The sequence below is a fragment of the Helianthus annuus genome, chromosome 4, assembly GCF_002127325.2.
Source record: "Helianthus annuus cultivar XRQ/B chromosome 4, HanXRQr2.0-SUNRISE, whole genome shotgun sequence".
Taxonomy (NCBI): Eukaryota; Viridiplantae; Streptophyta; class Magnoliopsida; order Asterales; family Asteraceae; genus Helianthus; species Helianthus annuus.
The window spans coordinates 205157549-205171326 of record NC_035436.2 but is presented as its reverse complement, the minus strand read 5'-3'; the positions used below and the strand labels follow the sequence as shown (position 1 = coordinate 205171326).

General features: G+C 35.3%; 1 protein-coding gene across 1 annotated transcript; it reads right to left on the bottom strand.

Moving 5' to 3' along the window:
* Nucleotides 1-5871: 5871 nt before the first annotated feature.
* On the bottom strand, nucleotides 5872-10414 carry LOC110938156 (WRKY transcription factor 6). The gene is made up of 5 exons (XM_022180626.2): nucleotides 10125-10414; nucleotides 7910-8014; nucleotides 7399-7815; nucleotides 7206-7319; nucleotides 5872-6749 (listed from the first exon to the last, which is right to left on the bottom strand). The coding sequence occupies exons 1-5, from the start codon at nucleotides 10347-10349 to the stop codon at nucleotides 6117-6119; spliced, it is 1494 nt and encodes a 497-aa protein (XP_022036318.1). The 5' UTR covers nucleotides 10350-10414; the 3' UTR covers nucleotides 5872-6116.
* Between the last annotated feature and the right edge of the window lie 3364 nt (nucleotides 10415-13778).

The window sequence follows — 13778 nt, the reverse complement described above, 5'->3', positions numbered from 1 at the left end:
TTGGATTGGTTTCTTTTAAAACTACAATTACTAATTAATTTGCAAAATGAAAAATTGAGGTTGTAAACAATTTAGAAATAAACGACTATCTTGAGTATCCGGTTTGTTTCAACTTTTGTGTTAACATTCAACTAGAAAGAACTACATAGACATAGTTCATGTATAACCAATTGCAGTGATGAAAGGGGACTAAGTACTCAGATTCCGAGAACGTGAGGTTATCACCCGATGATCAATCAACCCTTACCCAAACCTAACTATACCCATGATATCTCGATTGCCAACGGCACCAAGAACGTATGGTTTCTAATTAGTTAAACATAAGAATCAACAAGTTACTAACAACCAATTATACACCATAACAATCAATTCAAATGAAAAGGAATTGTTATTCTAGAAATATAAATAAAAACACAAAAGTTTACCACAAACCTTCAACACAAGATAATCATCCAAATATCTAGCCACTCATGGCTTTAGCTAACATAATGCAAGAAATGGAAAAATATTGTTCACACCAACAAGAACTAATGAAGCTAGATGATTTAAGTGAAAGATAGTTCAAAAGATGATGTTCCAAAACCTTCAAGTCTCTCCTTTATGCTTCCAAATCGTGTCCCAATCAGGTGTAACCAAAGACCCATGATGAGGAACCATAAAACATCTTCAAAACAGCAATTAATGCGGAAGTTACAAATTTGGATCAATCGGCGCCGTAAGCTACGCCGCCTGCCGTAGCTTACGGCGGCCAGCGAACAAAAACAAGTCAGCACAGCACCGTAAGGTACGGCCAGCTGCCGTAGCTTACGGTGGTCATTAGTCTTTTACGGCAACCAGCCCCTGTCCTACGGTGGAACATTTTGGATGAAAGGGAGGCCGTAAGCTACGGCCAGGAACCGTAGCTTACGGTCCTGAGCTTTATTTCCTTCCTTGTTCTTCATCCAAACTTCACTTCTTTCGCTCTTTAACTCTAACAACTTCTAGCATTCCCTCATACCTCCTAAAAGATACATTTTGGTAGTTTTAACACCTGCACAATCCAAGATAAAGTGGTTATCTAGTTCAAGCAATTAACCGAATAAAGTGTAGAATATGCATTGTATTAAGCCTTTTAAGGGTTGTCCTACGGACTACCCGTCACATGTACTGACAAGAGTTCGTTAATGGCAAGAGGATGGCCTACGAGTTCCAAGTCTAGGAAGATGGCACGAGTAAGAGGATTATGAGCATAGTTTGCTTGGATGAGAAAGAGACCGTTTTTTAGGTTGTCCGAAGACACAAAAAAATAACTTACATTGGGTAATACCAAATTCTTTGTTTAGCCGAGAGTGATGAACTTTTAAATAATAACCTCGTTATTTCTATTTATGAAATATCATCTACGTAAACTAATAGATATATAAGATGCAAGAAGCTCACTGGAAAAGAAATAAGGAGATGTTAGCTTGAATACACGAGAAACCCTTATGTATGAGAAAGTTGCTACAACATTGAAACCAGGCACGAGATGCTTGTTTAAAGCCGTATAAGGCCTTTCTGAGATGAAGTAACCTTAGATCCAAATTTCCGATAGATAGAAACAAAAAAAAAATACAATTAAGAGAGTAACGAAAAAAAAAAACACTACACCTTTATAATCATATATTCATTATATTTTTGTTTGCATATATATCCACAAAGTATGATTCGATTTCTTTCTTTCTTTCTTCTCACACATCCTATGATCATCCAAAAACAGTTACAATATAAAGGATCCATACATATGTGTATCCTTTTTTTTTCTAGAATTCACATGAGTTTGAAGTAATTGCTTGTATGCGACGATTGTAACATACACTTGTCGAATGTGAGAGAAAAAAAGATTTGACTAGTTGGTTTGACCGGATCCTCCGGAGCTAATTGGCCCCCTTGGTGGTTGTCTTACGATTTCCTGCGTATTTAGTGGTAAGGACAGCAATTCCAAATATGACACAAAATAATTAGTGTTTAAACGTTTAACTAAACATGTGGACCCTCATATTTGTTTTTCTATTACAACCTAACAACTAGTTTAACCAAATTATTACTACAATGTCAACCCGTTTATTTTAAGGTTCAACAATTGTCAAACCCAAAACTCACAAACATGACATTATACAACTAGAGGGCCCACTTTCGACCCATTTATAATTATAGAGACCACTGCCTAAATTGTTTTTATTTAAAAACAACTGAAATATTATTTTAGCTTTTGTGATTGTATAAACATTTATTTCTTTATATATAAAATACTAGCCGAGTTACATCAATATCGCAGGTAAGCGAGCAACAAGCTGCGCCGCTACCCCTTTCTGAATAGCAAACCCTAGCCTATTAAAGACAATCCCCCTGCCCCCTGTTGATGAGCAACTGCTGTGGACAACCTTTTGGACCCTAGTCAACAAACAGATAGCTTCTGGAGCTAGGGAGCCAAAGGTGTCGAAGGCGAAGGGGACAAATGCATGTTGTTCTTTTACCAGTTTAGCCCGTTACCCAACCTATACGAGCATATGACCCGTACTTTTCCTATATGTAAACCAAGGTATATAACCCGAACCCTACACCATCAATTGTCCTAAAAAGGCCCGTTGACTTGAGTCAAAGCTTATAATTTCATATAAAAAATTACATACCGGTGGACCAACCAACAAAGAAGCTTCAGAATCAACATTAGCTGCACAACCACTATTGCAAAGTCCTGAAATAAAATATGTCAAAAACCTATAAATTCAGAACTTTAATATGTTTGGAAGTATTAACGGACAACAACGTAACACAATACTAGAAAAACGGACAATTGCGACCAACCAAAGAAAAAATGGGTCGCAAAATAGTCGTGGATGTATGTTTTTGCCAACGCATTTTTGGTCGCAAGTTTTGCCACAACATTTTCGGTCGCAAAAGGCCTTTACTTTTTACTTGCGACCGAAAATACCTGGTTTTTAGCAATGAGAAAGGTTAAAATTACCACCATTGTTAGTTGGACCCGAATATGCCGCAGGTGACTGAGGAAGCAACAAAAGCAAGCTCCACTTGAATAGTGTATCCATCTTTAGTTCTGCATTTAACGTAAGATTATCCGACAACTTACACAAAAAAAAAACCTCAATTTTCACAAAGACCAAAGTGCCCTTATATAAATAGACTTAACTAGATTGGTAAAAAGACCAAATTGCCCTTATATAAATAGACTTAACTAAAATTTTTAACTTAGTGCTAAAAGACGAAAGATGTAACTAGTTTTCCAAATAAAGGACTGTGGCTGCAATTATTGAAGTTAAAGACTATCCGTTGCAATCCGGTACAAACATAAAGGACGAAAAGTGTAATTTACCCCATTATCAATCTATCTTTTCTCTCTATTGACATCCAAGTTATGAGACCTTTATCCCTCTACTTTCTCTTAGGTCAGAGGGTATGGGTTGGCGCTCTCTTCCAGCTCAACCAATTTTCACACAATTGCACCCCTACTATTTCCTGAGCACCGTTAGGGGGTTTGAAGCTTCACCAGCCCAATAACGAAGAATAATCGGAAGAAGGTGGTGGGTCCCAATGGAATAACCAATCAAGTTATTTTGTTTTTATTCATCCTTTTCTTTTTTCTTAATACGGGGGCTTTATTCCATTGCATGAGTGTTATTGAGAAGAGACAATAAAACCAAATGTCTACATGACACTGAAGTGGCGTCATTCATTCCATACCCTCCGACCTTATATATATTTCACTTTAATAGCCATAATATTAGAAAACTACTCGTTATTTTGGGTATTGCATAATATTAGCACTAGGCCACTCCCCATACCGAGCAGTTTTAGTTTTTAGTATGGGTATTGCAATTTTAAAAAGTTAACACTAAAATCTGGACCAAACTGACTGGTTAGACAAGTTGGATGAGAAATCAAACTCTACACTAGTTTGGGTAGGTTAGAACACTAACGAATGATCGACTGGCTTTTGGGCTTGGTAGTTGAAATAGCAAACCACGCATGAGGTCAAGCTAGATTCTGAAACTAGCTCAGGTCGCACCGAATTTAGGTCAAAGTGTTTTTTGATAACTTACTTTATTATTTGAATAATGTGTGACAAAAGATAAGTTAAATTAAATTCAAGTTTACACATATAATTGTGGATATGTCCTAAGTCTTGAACTTAGAACTTGTCCTAGCTACAATAATTGTATTTACCAACTAAGATTATCTTCGTCTACGTGTGGGTGATGTGGTTGTGCCTGACACTAGGCCATCACTAGAGTTGCCTATCCGGCAGGGGAGAATCCCTTTGGACCCTTTGTAAGGATTTTGTCCGTGGTGTTTTGTCACAGATAGGTAGGAGAGTGTTAGAACCTGAAGACTATTGTATACAGATTGTATGCGGTGAATGAAGCGGGAAGCTTGTTTTGATTGTTTTCTTATGATATTGTAACTGGCGACACTAGTATTTCTTGTATAGTCAAAGTGTTGCCAGCTTGTTGGTTAATTATAATATTTTTTTTTATTAAGAAATAAATCATTATGTTATCTGTTTTGTTTAGACGATGGGCTAGAATTCTTATGCTCCACAAAATGATTAACGTTTGGGATTGAGTTTGGAAATAACTTATTAACTTATTAGCTTTTCGAAAAAACCAATAGGACAATAAGTCATTTCTAAAAGTCAGGATTTGGGCTTTTCCAAATAACTTATTGATTCCATTAAGTTAATAAGTCATTCTCAAACACATTGTTCCATATACCTACTTGCATGTGCACACACTATTGATTAATCGATACTTTTGAACGACACAACTTCAACAACGTAGTAAAGCATAGGTAATCAAAGGAATATTCATTTACATTCAACATATTGTTATTCTACCTATCCATACCGAATAGAATAACCCACCAACTTTAATTTTTTTTTATACATACTTTGTCTCTACTCAACGATAAAAGGTGGAACAACGTAACCATGTCACATAATTTACACATGAATTTGAAAGTTTCAAAAGCAAAAGTTAGATCATTCATCAATGACAACACGACGAGGGTTCCCATTTTGACTCAATCCATTGCTAGAAGGTCAGGGTTGAGGGTTCGCATTGACTGCATAGGATACAACTAATGAAAGAGGAGTGAATGTTTAAGTTGAATAGTGAGACCATCAAGGATTTGAAAAGTTTTATTACGCTCAACTTCATTGTTAGGATAAGGGTCCTGAGAACTTGGTCTCCTGGTAAATTGGCCTGCGCTCCCTAGTGGAGACGCAGGTTCGATTCTCGCTTAGGCCATTTCGAGGGACATCTGGGTGAAGGGACGAATCTGGGCTTTAATTCCGGATTCGAACCTGACAGGGGCGAGGGTTTACGGATTCCATCCGGTTCCCGCGCATGAGGGGGGGGGGGCACGGTCTCATGACCCCGAGCAGGGTGGGTTTACATGTTAAATTCTTTGTCGTTCAAAGAAAAAACCCCTCTCCGAATGGAGAGTTCTCATTGGTCCACCTTTGCTGCCACACAAGCCCCCACCCTTTAACGTCCGCCATTCCACTCACACACCCCTTCCCTCCTAGGGACGCCATTGGTGCGGTGTTCAAAACCTTAACAATTGATGTAAAGATGGGACGCCACTCTACACCACCCAATCCATAACTTTTACATGCTCACATGACTTTTCCTTTATTGAAGAGATACATCAATCATTTTAAGTCTTTAAATTTAAATCAAGAAGTTAATTAAATGTCTATACCTACTAACAAACCAATTCATGTGACACTCATCCAAATAACACTTATTTGATTATGTAGGTCGGTGAGTTATATTTTTAACCTTTTATTAAATACCAACTTTAGATAAAAAATGTATAGATAATCAAATGAAAAAATCAATATAATATTTTCTTATTGATATTTCTATCTTCTAAAACGATAGATAGAAAAAGGAGTTTGCATGCCTAATTCAAAATCTCAAAACCACAAACAATGAAAAAACCTATAAGTCCTCAAAAAACAACCCAAAAAGCCAAAACAAAATAAAGCTAATTGTATAAACTATATCTAAAGAAAAAACTAAAACCTCTCCAATATCACTAATTAATTCCCTTAAAAAACTCAAGTAGTTGACTTAATTGTTACCATTGCTATTATCACTAGTAGTAGTTGCACTGCCATTGATGTTACTATTGCCATTATTGGTGTTTCCACCACCAAGAACCGAGGAAATAGCAGCAGCCAGAACAGCAGAGAATTTTGGATCAGCAGCAAGGGCAGTCACCGTGTCAGCCAAAGCGGCTGACGACGGTGACGACCCATGTTGCAAGCTAGCGCTAGCGCCAGCAGCAGCCTCCAAATACTGTGACATTTGGAGCCCGGAGAATTTTGATTGGTTGTATAAACCTAGCCCATTGTTTTGACCAGTGAAGTTTTGATTCTGGTGGTTCATAAACGGAATTTGGAACGGTGCTCCACCGCGCTGGAGCTGTAACGGGTCCGGGGTTTGGGTTAAGTCTAAGGAGACGGTGGGGAATGGGGCGGAGGCTGAGATGGTGGCCATGCTTGATGAGCAAGAGAGGAAGGTTCTGCCTAGGAAATTTGAATTCATGAGGCCGTCCGCACTCGGCATGGATCCCGAGAGGAGCATCCTCGCGGCGGATGATGTGGTGGAGGCTAACGCCATGGCGGCAGGCGGTAGAGGGTGGTTGTGGTTGCCTTCATAAGTTGTGATTAGTATTGTTCTATCTTCTGCACATCTTTGCACCTGCATGATACACTTACCATTATCAATTATTTATTAAAAAAAATCACATAATGAAGCTAAAAGGAATTTAAACACCACCCCAAATAGTGTACACCAGCTTACATATCATCATACGGGCCGTATAATGTTATCATGCAGACACTAGAGCCTTTCACATCATACGGACCTAATGATAAGGAGAAAAAAATCACGGAGGTCGTATGACTGACTTTGTCTTTGTCAGTGGTCACATATTTATTTATTTATCGGTTAAACACATCATACATGACGTCTATTTTGGACCCGTCCAAAAAAGTGTTTTTGAATCAATTTATTGAGGCGGTTTTTATTAAAACCGCTACAGAAAGGGTATTTTTGTATTAGTGGTATGACCATGCGGCATGTATGACACGTTAGTGAAGTCTAGATAGCATGCCACAGGTGTTTGTTTTGCATAAAATGTCGGTATAATCGTACCTGTTTCCTAACCGGACAACCGGTGGCCATGGTGCACCGATAATATGCTCGTGGACACGGGTTCCCTTTCGCCATTTTCTGCCCATATTTCCTCCATTGACATCCATCTGCAATCTAAAACCCTAACAAAATCAATATCGAATTCGACCAACAAAACACCGAAATTAGGACGAATTCCAATAACCAATTATACCGTTGGAGCTTCGGATCTAGCTCGAACAGAAACCCTAGCCTTTCGAATAGTCGCTTCGGTAGCTTGATCAATATTATTGCTAGCACTATTCTTCAAAGAATTCAACCTTTGAACCTTATTAGCTTGTTCATGGCTCTCTTCCGGTGATCGCGACTGCTCGTCACTCCTCCTCCCCTCTTCCGACGACTGTGAATTCTCGTCGCCTTCAACCAAAGCTCCTAAGCTTAAATCCATAAACGATCTCGGTGCAATCATATCCTCACCTCCTCCACCTCCTTCATTAGCTTGATTTTGTTGCATCATTGTCGCGAAATGCGATTGTAGCGCGTTGTATTTGACCGTCACTTGACTCAACACTTCTTTCAACTGCTGATTCTCATTGATCATCCTCCCTAATTCCGCTTTCGCTACCGCTAACTACACATCAAACAATTCAAAAATTTTCAAACTATGTATATGATGAAATACTACTACGTAGAAATGTGAAATTATTGTTTGATAAAGACCAGACCTTATTTTTATCTCGTTTATCTTCAGGATTCGGAGATGTTTCGTCGTCATGATCAACTATCGACTGATCGCTGCTTGTGTTTCCGGTCACAAGGTGCAAACCAGTCTATACATTTCATCAACAATCAAATAACAAAATATTAACTCAAAAACTACAATCACTCAACTTCTGATTAACATAATTCAATCAAATTACTACAATCATTACTTAGCCGAGTTCAAAGTGTCATGCATAGTAATGTTATGACCTCGAGATCTATAGATGTAGTTTTTAAAAGACTTGGTTTTGTTATTCAAAAAAGGACCATTTACCTTCTATCTCAGTGTAATTTTTTATTTATTTAATTTTGAATTACTAAATTGACATTCAAAAAAAAAAAAAAAAACAAAAAGAGAACTCGAAAAACGACAAGTCAAGGAACCAAAGTTTTGTTTTCAGTAGAATCAGATTCGCTACTCAAAAGGGGTTGAGGTGCAGCTTGTTTACCATTCACTTACCATAAATTTTCCATTTCTTTAATGAAAAAAAATAATTAACATAATTCAATCAAATTACTACAATCATCACTTAGCCGAGTTCAAAGTGTCATGCACAGTAAGGTTATGAACCCGGGATCTATGGATGTAGTTTTTAAAAGACTTAGTTTTGCTATTAAAAAGGACCCGTTTACCTTCTATCTCGATAGAATTTTTTATTTGTTTACTTTCGAATTACTAAATTGGCACTCAAAAAAAAGGGAAATTGGCCTGTAATAATCCCACCTAGACCTTATTGGCCATTAATAATCCCACCTCATAATATTCCCCCCACCAGTCCCACCTTTCACCTATTTTTCCTACAATGGTCCCCCGTTAAAAAAACTTAACGAAGTTAAGCTTTTTTTCCAAATTACAAACAGATTTTTTAGGGCTTTTGATTAGAACGACTATACGAGTCCATTGATCTAAAACTTGCCTCGAAATGGTGCTCCAAACGATGAAAACGACGCTTCAATTTGGGTGTTTAAATTTCCAATTAACCAAAATCAAGTCACTTGGAGCACCATTTCGAAGTAAGTTTTACATCAATTGACTCGTATCATCGTTTTGATCAAAAGTCCTAAAAAATATGTTTGTAATTTGGAAAAAAGCTTAACTCCGTTAAGATTTTTTAACGGGGGACCATTGTAGGAAAAATAGATGAAAGGTGGGACTGGTGGGGGGATATTCTGAGGTGGGATTATTAATGGGCAACAAGGTCTAGGTGGGATTATTACACGCCAATTCCCCCCCCAAAAAAAAAGATTAAGAACTCGAAAAACTACATGTCTAGGAACCAAAGTTTTGTTTTCAGTAGAATCAGATTCGCTACTCAAAAGGGGTTGAGGTGCAGCTTGTTTACCGTTTACCTACCATAAATTTTCCATTTCTTTAATGAAAAAAATAATAATTAACATAATTCAATCAAACTACTACAATCATTAGTTAGCCGAGTTCAAAGGGTCATGCACAGTAATGTTATGACCCCGAAATTTATGATTGTATTTTTTAAAAAAACTTAGTTTTACTATTAAAAAGGGGACCTGTTTACCTTCTATCTCGATGTAATTTTTTATTTATTTACTTTTGAATTACTAAATTGACACTCAAAAAAAAAAAAAAAGAAAGAAAAGAAAGAGATTAAGAACTCGAGACGTCAAGTAACCAAAGTTTTGTATTTAGTAGAATCAGATTCGCTACTCAAAAGGGGTTGAGGTGTAACTTGTTTACCGTTTACCTACCATAAATTTTCTATTTCTTAATGAAAAAAATAATAATTAACATAATTCAATCAAATTGCTACAATCATTACTTAGCTGAGTTCAAAGGGTACTGCACAGTAATGTTATGACCCCGAGATTTATGGTTGTAATTTTTAAAAAACTTAGTTTTGCTATTAAAAAGAGGGCCCGTTTACCTTCTATCTCGATGTAATTTTTTATTTATTTACTTTTGAATTACTAAATTGACACTAAAAAAAGAGAGATTAAGAACTCGAAAAACTACACGTTAAGAAACCAAAGTTTTGTTTTCAGTAGAATCAGATTCGCTACTCAAAAGGGGTTGAGTGCAGCTTTTTTACCGTTTACCTACCATAAATTTTCCATTTCTTTAATGAAAAAAAAAATAATTAACATAATTCAATCAAACGAGGATAAAAAGATTAAAAACTCAAAAACTATAACAAAAATACGTACGTTGATATTGTGATCCAATTGAGTAACACCAGGAGATTTATGATCGGATGCGAAGAAGTCAATAGGTTGATGATGATCACGGTTGCAGTTGAGGTTGATGGGGAATTGGATGGTGGTGGGTGGTGGTGGCGGTGGTGGAGGGTGGTTGTCCATGAAGGCGGTGGTGGTGGAAAGTGGAAATAGTAATGTGTTGTGATCTGAATCAAAGGAGAGTCCACTGGCCATTTATTATTCTAGAGAGAGAAATCAAGTCTCATAACTTTGCACTGGACTCGGCTATAAAAATGCAAAGACTCATCACTCAATATATACATATTATATACACTTGGGATTTTGTTGCACTTTTTGTGTGTTTAAAAATTGATTTTGTATCAAACCTGCGTCACACGAACGAACAGACGTATCTAGTAACATCTCACTCGTAATTTAAATAGGGTTTGAAGAGGGTAACCTAATAGTAAGATTGCTCCCGATAACACACACGAATACATCTTTGTACGGTGGGAATCCTTGGAAACACTAAGTTATTACGGTAACTAAAAGAGTCGAATAAAAATCTAGGTGGTTTAATCTTGTTGTAAACGGTTCATACATGTATAATTTTGTGTATGTTATCTACATAAAAATGATCAAACTAATGTGTTTATATATGTTTTATTAAACTTGTATAATTTACCTACGCGTCTATAGGTTTATACATAAACTAAAAATCAAGATTATTTGTTCATATATTTTTATTAGCATTTTTTTTCATATTCCATATGCTTACAAGAAATTAATTTCTTTTTTGTTTTATTTTTATTCATTATATATTTATACTATATAGAGGGCGGTTCCAGTACAAAGTTGGTTTTGCCTAAGAAACGGATGAAACGGTGAAAATGTGACACGCGTTACATTGATGTTTGTTTCTGTGGACGTAAATCTCAATTTTATGATAGATTTTTTTTTCCCGAAAAACTAACAAACTATATAAAAGTTAATTTAGATTTGATAAATTATTGAATCTACAAACTTCCCTATTTTAATCAGAGTAAGATGATCTTAGGATGATTAAGGGTAGTCATGAGATCCAAAAAAATTGCTAGTAAAAAGTTCTCAGGTAAAAAAGAAGAAAAGGTAATATAAAGTTTATATTCTTATCTTTATGTATTTTCTCTTTGGTGTTTGATTGTTTTTTTCCTTTTCGGATAACATTGTTTTCTTTTTAAGTCAGCATTTGACCAAGAAAATTGAATTAAATAATAATAAAGAAATTTGAAAACATGGAGAAAGAAAAGGGCAACATAATGGAAAATGACCACACAACTTGAATGTTTTGGATCTAACCGTTTTATTCAACGCCATAGTTTATAGGGAGGCGGTTCAGTATAGTCAATTTAAAAAGAAAATTCAGATAAATTTTGCTTTTTTTTTTATAACTTTATGTTATAAAAAATGTTATAAACATTTTGTATATATTATTTTGATAAATTTATAAATTGTTATCCCACATTTACAAATAAAATATATGTGAAACTCATATAATTATAAAAAACGTTACATGTTATATTAATGAGGAATGAAAGTAATGTAAAAAATGTTTGTAAGATATATTTTGGCTTCTCATGTTGTTCAAGAGAGAAAGTAGTGTAAAATATATTTAAGAAAGACTCATTCAATTCAAACTTTAGAGCTATTTTTTGTAAAAATATTCAAAATTAAGGTGTATTTTATTTATTTATTTATTTAAATTTTTAAAAAGACTATAAAGTCTATCAGGCTTATAAAAAAGAACGTTGCGATTTTATTTTTAAATTAGTAATACACTTATACATGTATATGCCATCAGGTTTTGTGTCTCTTGAAAGAGACGAGTGTTCAATTCCTAGCATGTGGTAAATTTGGTGTAATTTAGAAACATTGCATATAACCTTTGACGTTAAAAAAAAACTTATACATGTATACAAAGTTATTTATATAAACAAATTTGAAAAAGAAAAAAAACCTAGTACGAGTTTCTAAAAGTTATCTCAGAACTTTTTCTAAAGCTTTCTTTTAATAAAGTTTAATTAATGATGCAGCAAATAAATTTTGGTCAATGTTGATATTTATTTCAGTCTGATACTATAAAAAATAGAACTATTGTATTCAAAATATATAGAATTATATGTCATAGAAAATTATTGTTATCTTATCTGCTTGAATCTATTCTCGTATGAAACATTTAATATGGAAAAGTTTTTTAGAAGGTAATACCTAGGGTGTCCGGGGCACTTAGCGGGGGAGCCCAGCGGTGAGTCAAGTCCTCGAGCGGGAACACCGCCGCCATCAATGCGGGGAAGGTAATCGGGGAGTGGGAGCGGGGGTATTCACCGATTGAGAGAGGAGAGAGAGAGGGCGTGATTGGTTGTTAATGTGGGTCCACCCTTTTTCCACCAATCATATATTTTTTTTTCTTTTTTTATAAAAAAATAATTGTGTGAGTGGAGTGATGCCAACGTTTGAGTGCAAAATGGGAACTTAAGAGAGGAGTTGACGTGGCGCGTGCTGATTGGCCGTGCGTAAGAGAGGGGACTCCCCTAAGACCGCCCGTAGTGGGGCGTTTTTTAAAAAAAAAAATTCAAAAATAACGCTCGATAACGCCCCGCCTACCATTATGGTAGGCATTATAAGGCGTTTTTTTCGAAAAAAATTGTTTCCGGCGTTTTAATTAAAACGCTTGCACATGTTTGACCAACCAATCACAACACATCAACGGCTATGTAATGGCTAGTTGATTTTTTTTTAAAACCTTTTACCTATATATATATATATATATATATATATATATATATAGGGTAAGGTTCATGCGAGAACCACCCTTATTGCGAGAACCGCGAGAACCAATGTGAACACAAAATAAAATCTAAAAAAAATCAAAAAAGCACTCAAAATTTTTTTTTTATTTTTTTTAATATTTTTTAACCAAAAATCGCTATATTTCGTTCCATTAAAAAAAAAAAAAAAAAAAACTTTTTTTTTCGAGTAACAGTTATCCATGCACATGTGCATATGTATCATTACTTCAACAAATTCGGTAATACATTATCAGGAATAGACAATTGCACTTTAATTTACAATACCATTAGTAATACACTACTTTTTACATTACCAATATTCAAAATGCACATGTGCATAATTAGGTATAACCATGATATAACGTGTTTTGGTACAAAAAGTTTGTGATTTTGAATGGAGAAGTAGACCCATATACATGTTTTTTGGTTAGTTATATCTAGTGGTTGATGGTTTGGTTATAGTTGTCAATTTTTTATGTAATATGTTGATTGGATGGTATAAATGGTGTTTACATACATGTAATAAAGTGAAAATATTGTTAATGGTATTGTATTATGGATGGTAGGAGGTAATGGTATTGTATTATGGATGGTAGGAGGTAATGGTAGTGTATTATGGATGGTATGATAGATGAAAGGGAAAGTGTATTCAAAGTGATGTACCAAAACACCTTATTTCATGTTGATACATATAATGCACATGTGCATTTCTAATATTGGTAATGTAAAAAGTAGTGTATTACATATGGTAGTGTAAATGAAAGTGCAATTGTCTAATATATGTAATGAATTACGGAATTTGTCAAAGAAATGACAGAAATGCACATGTGCATGC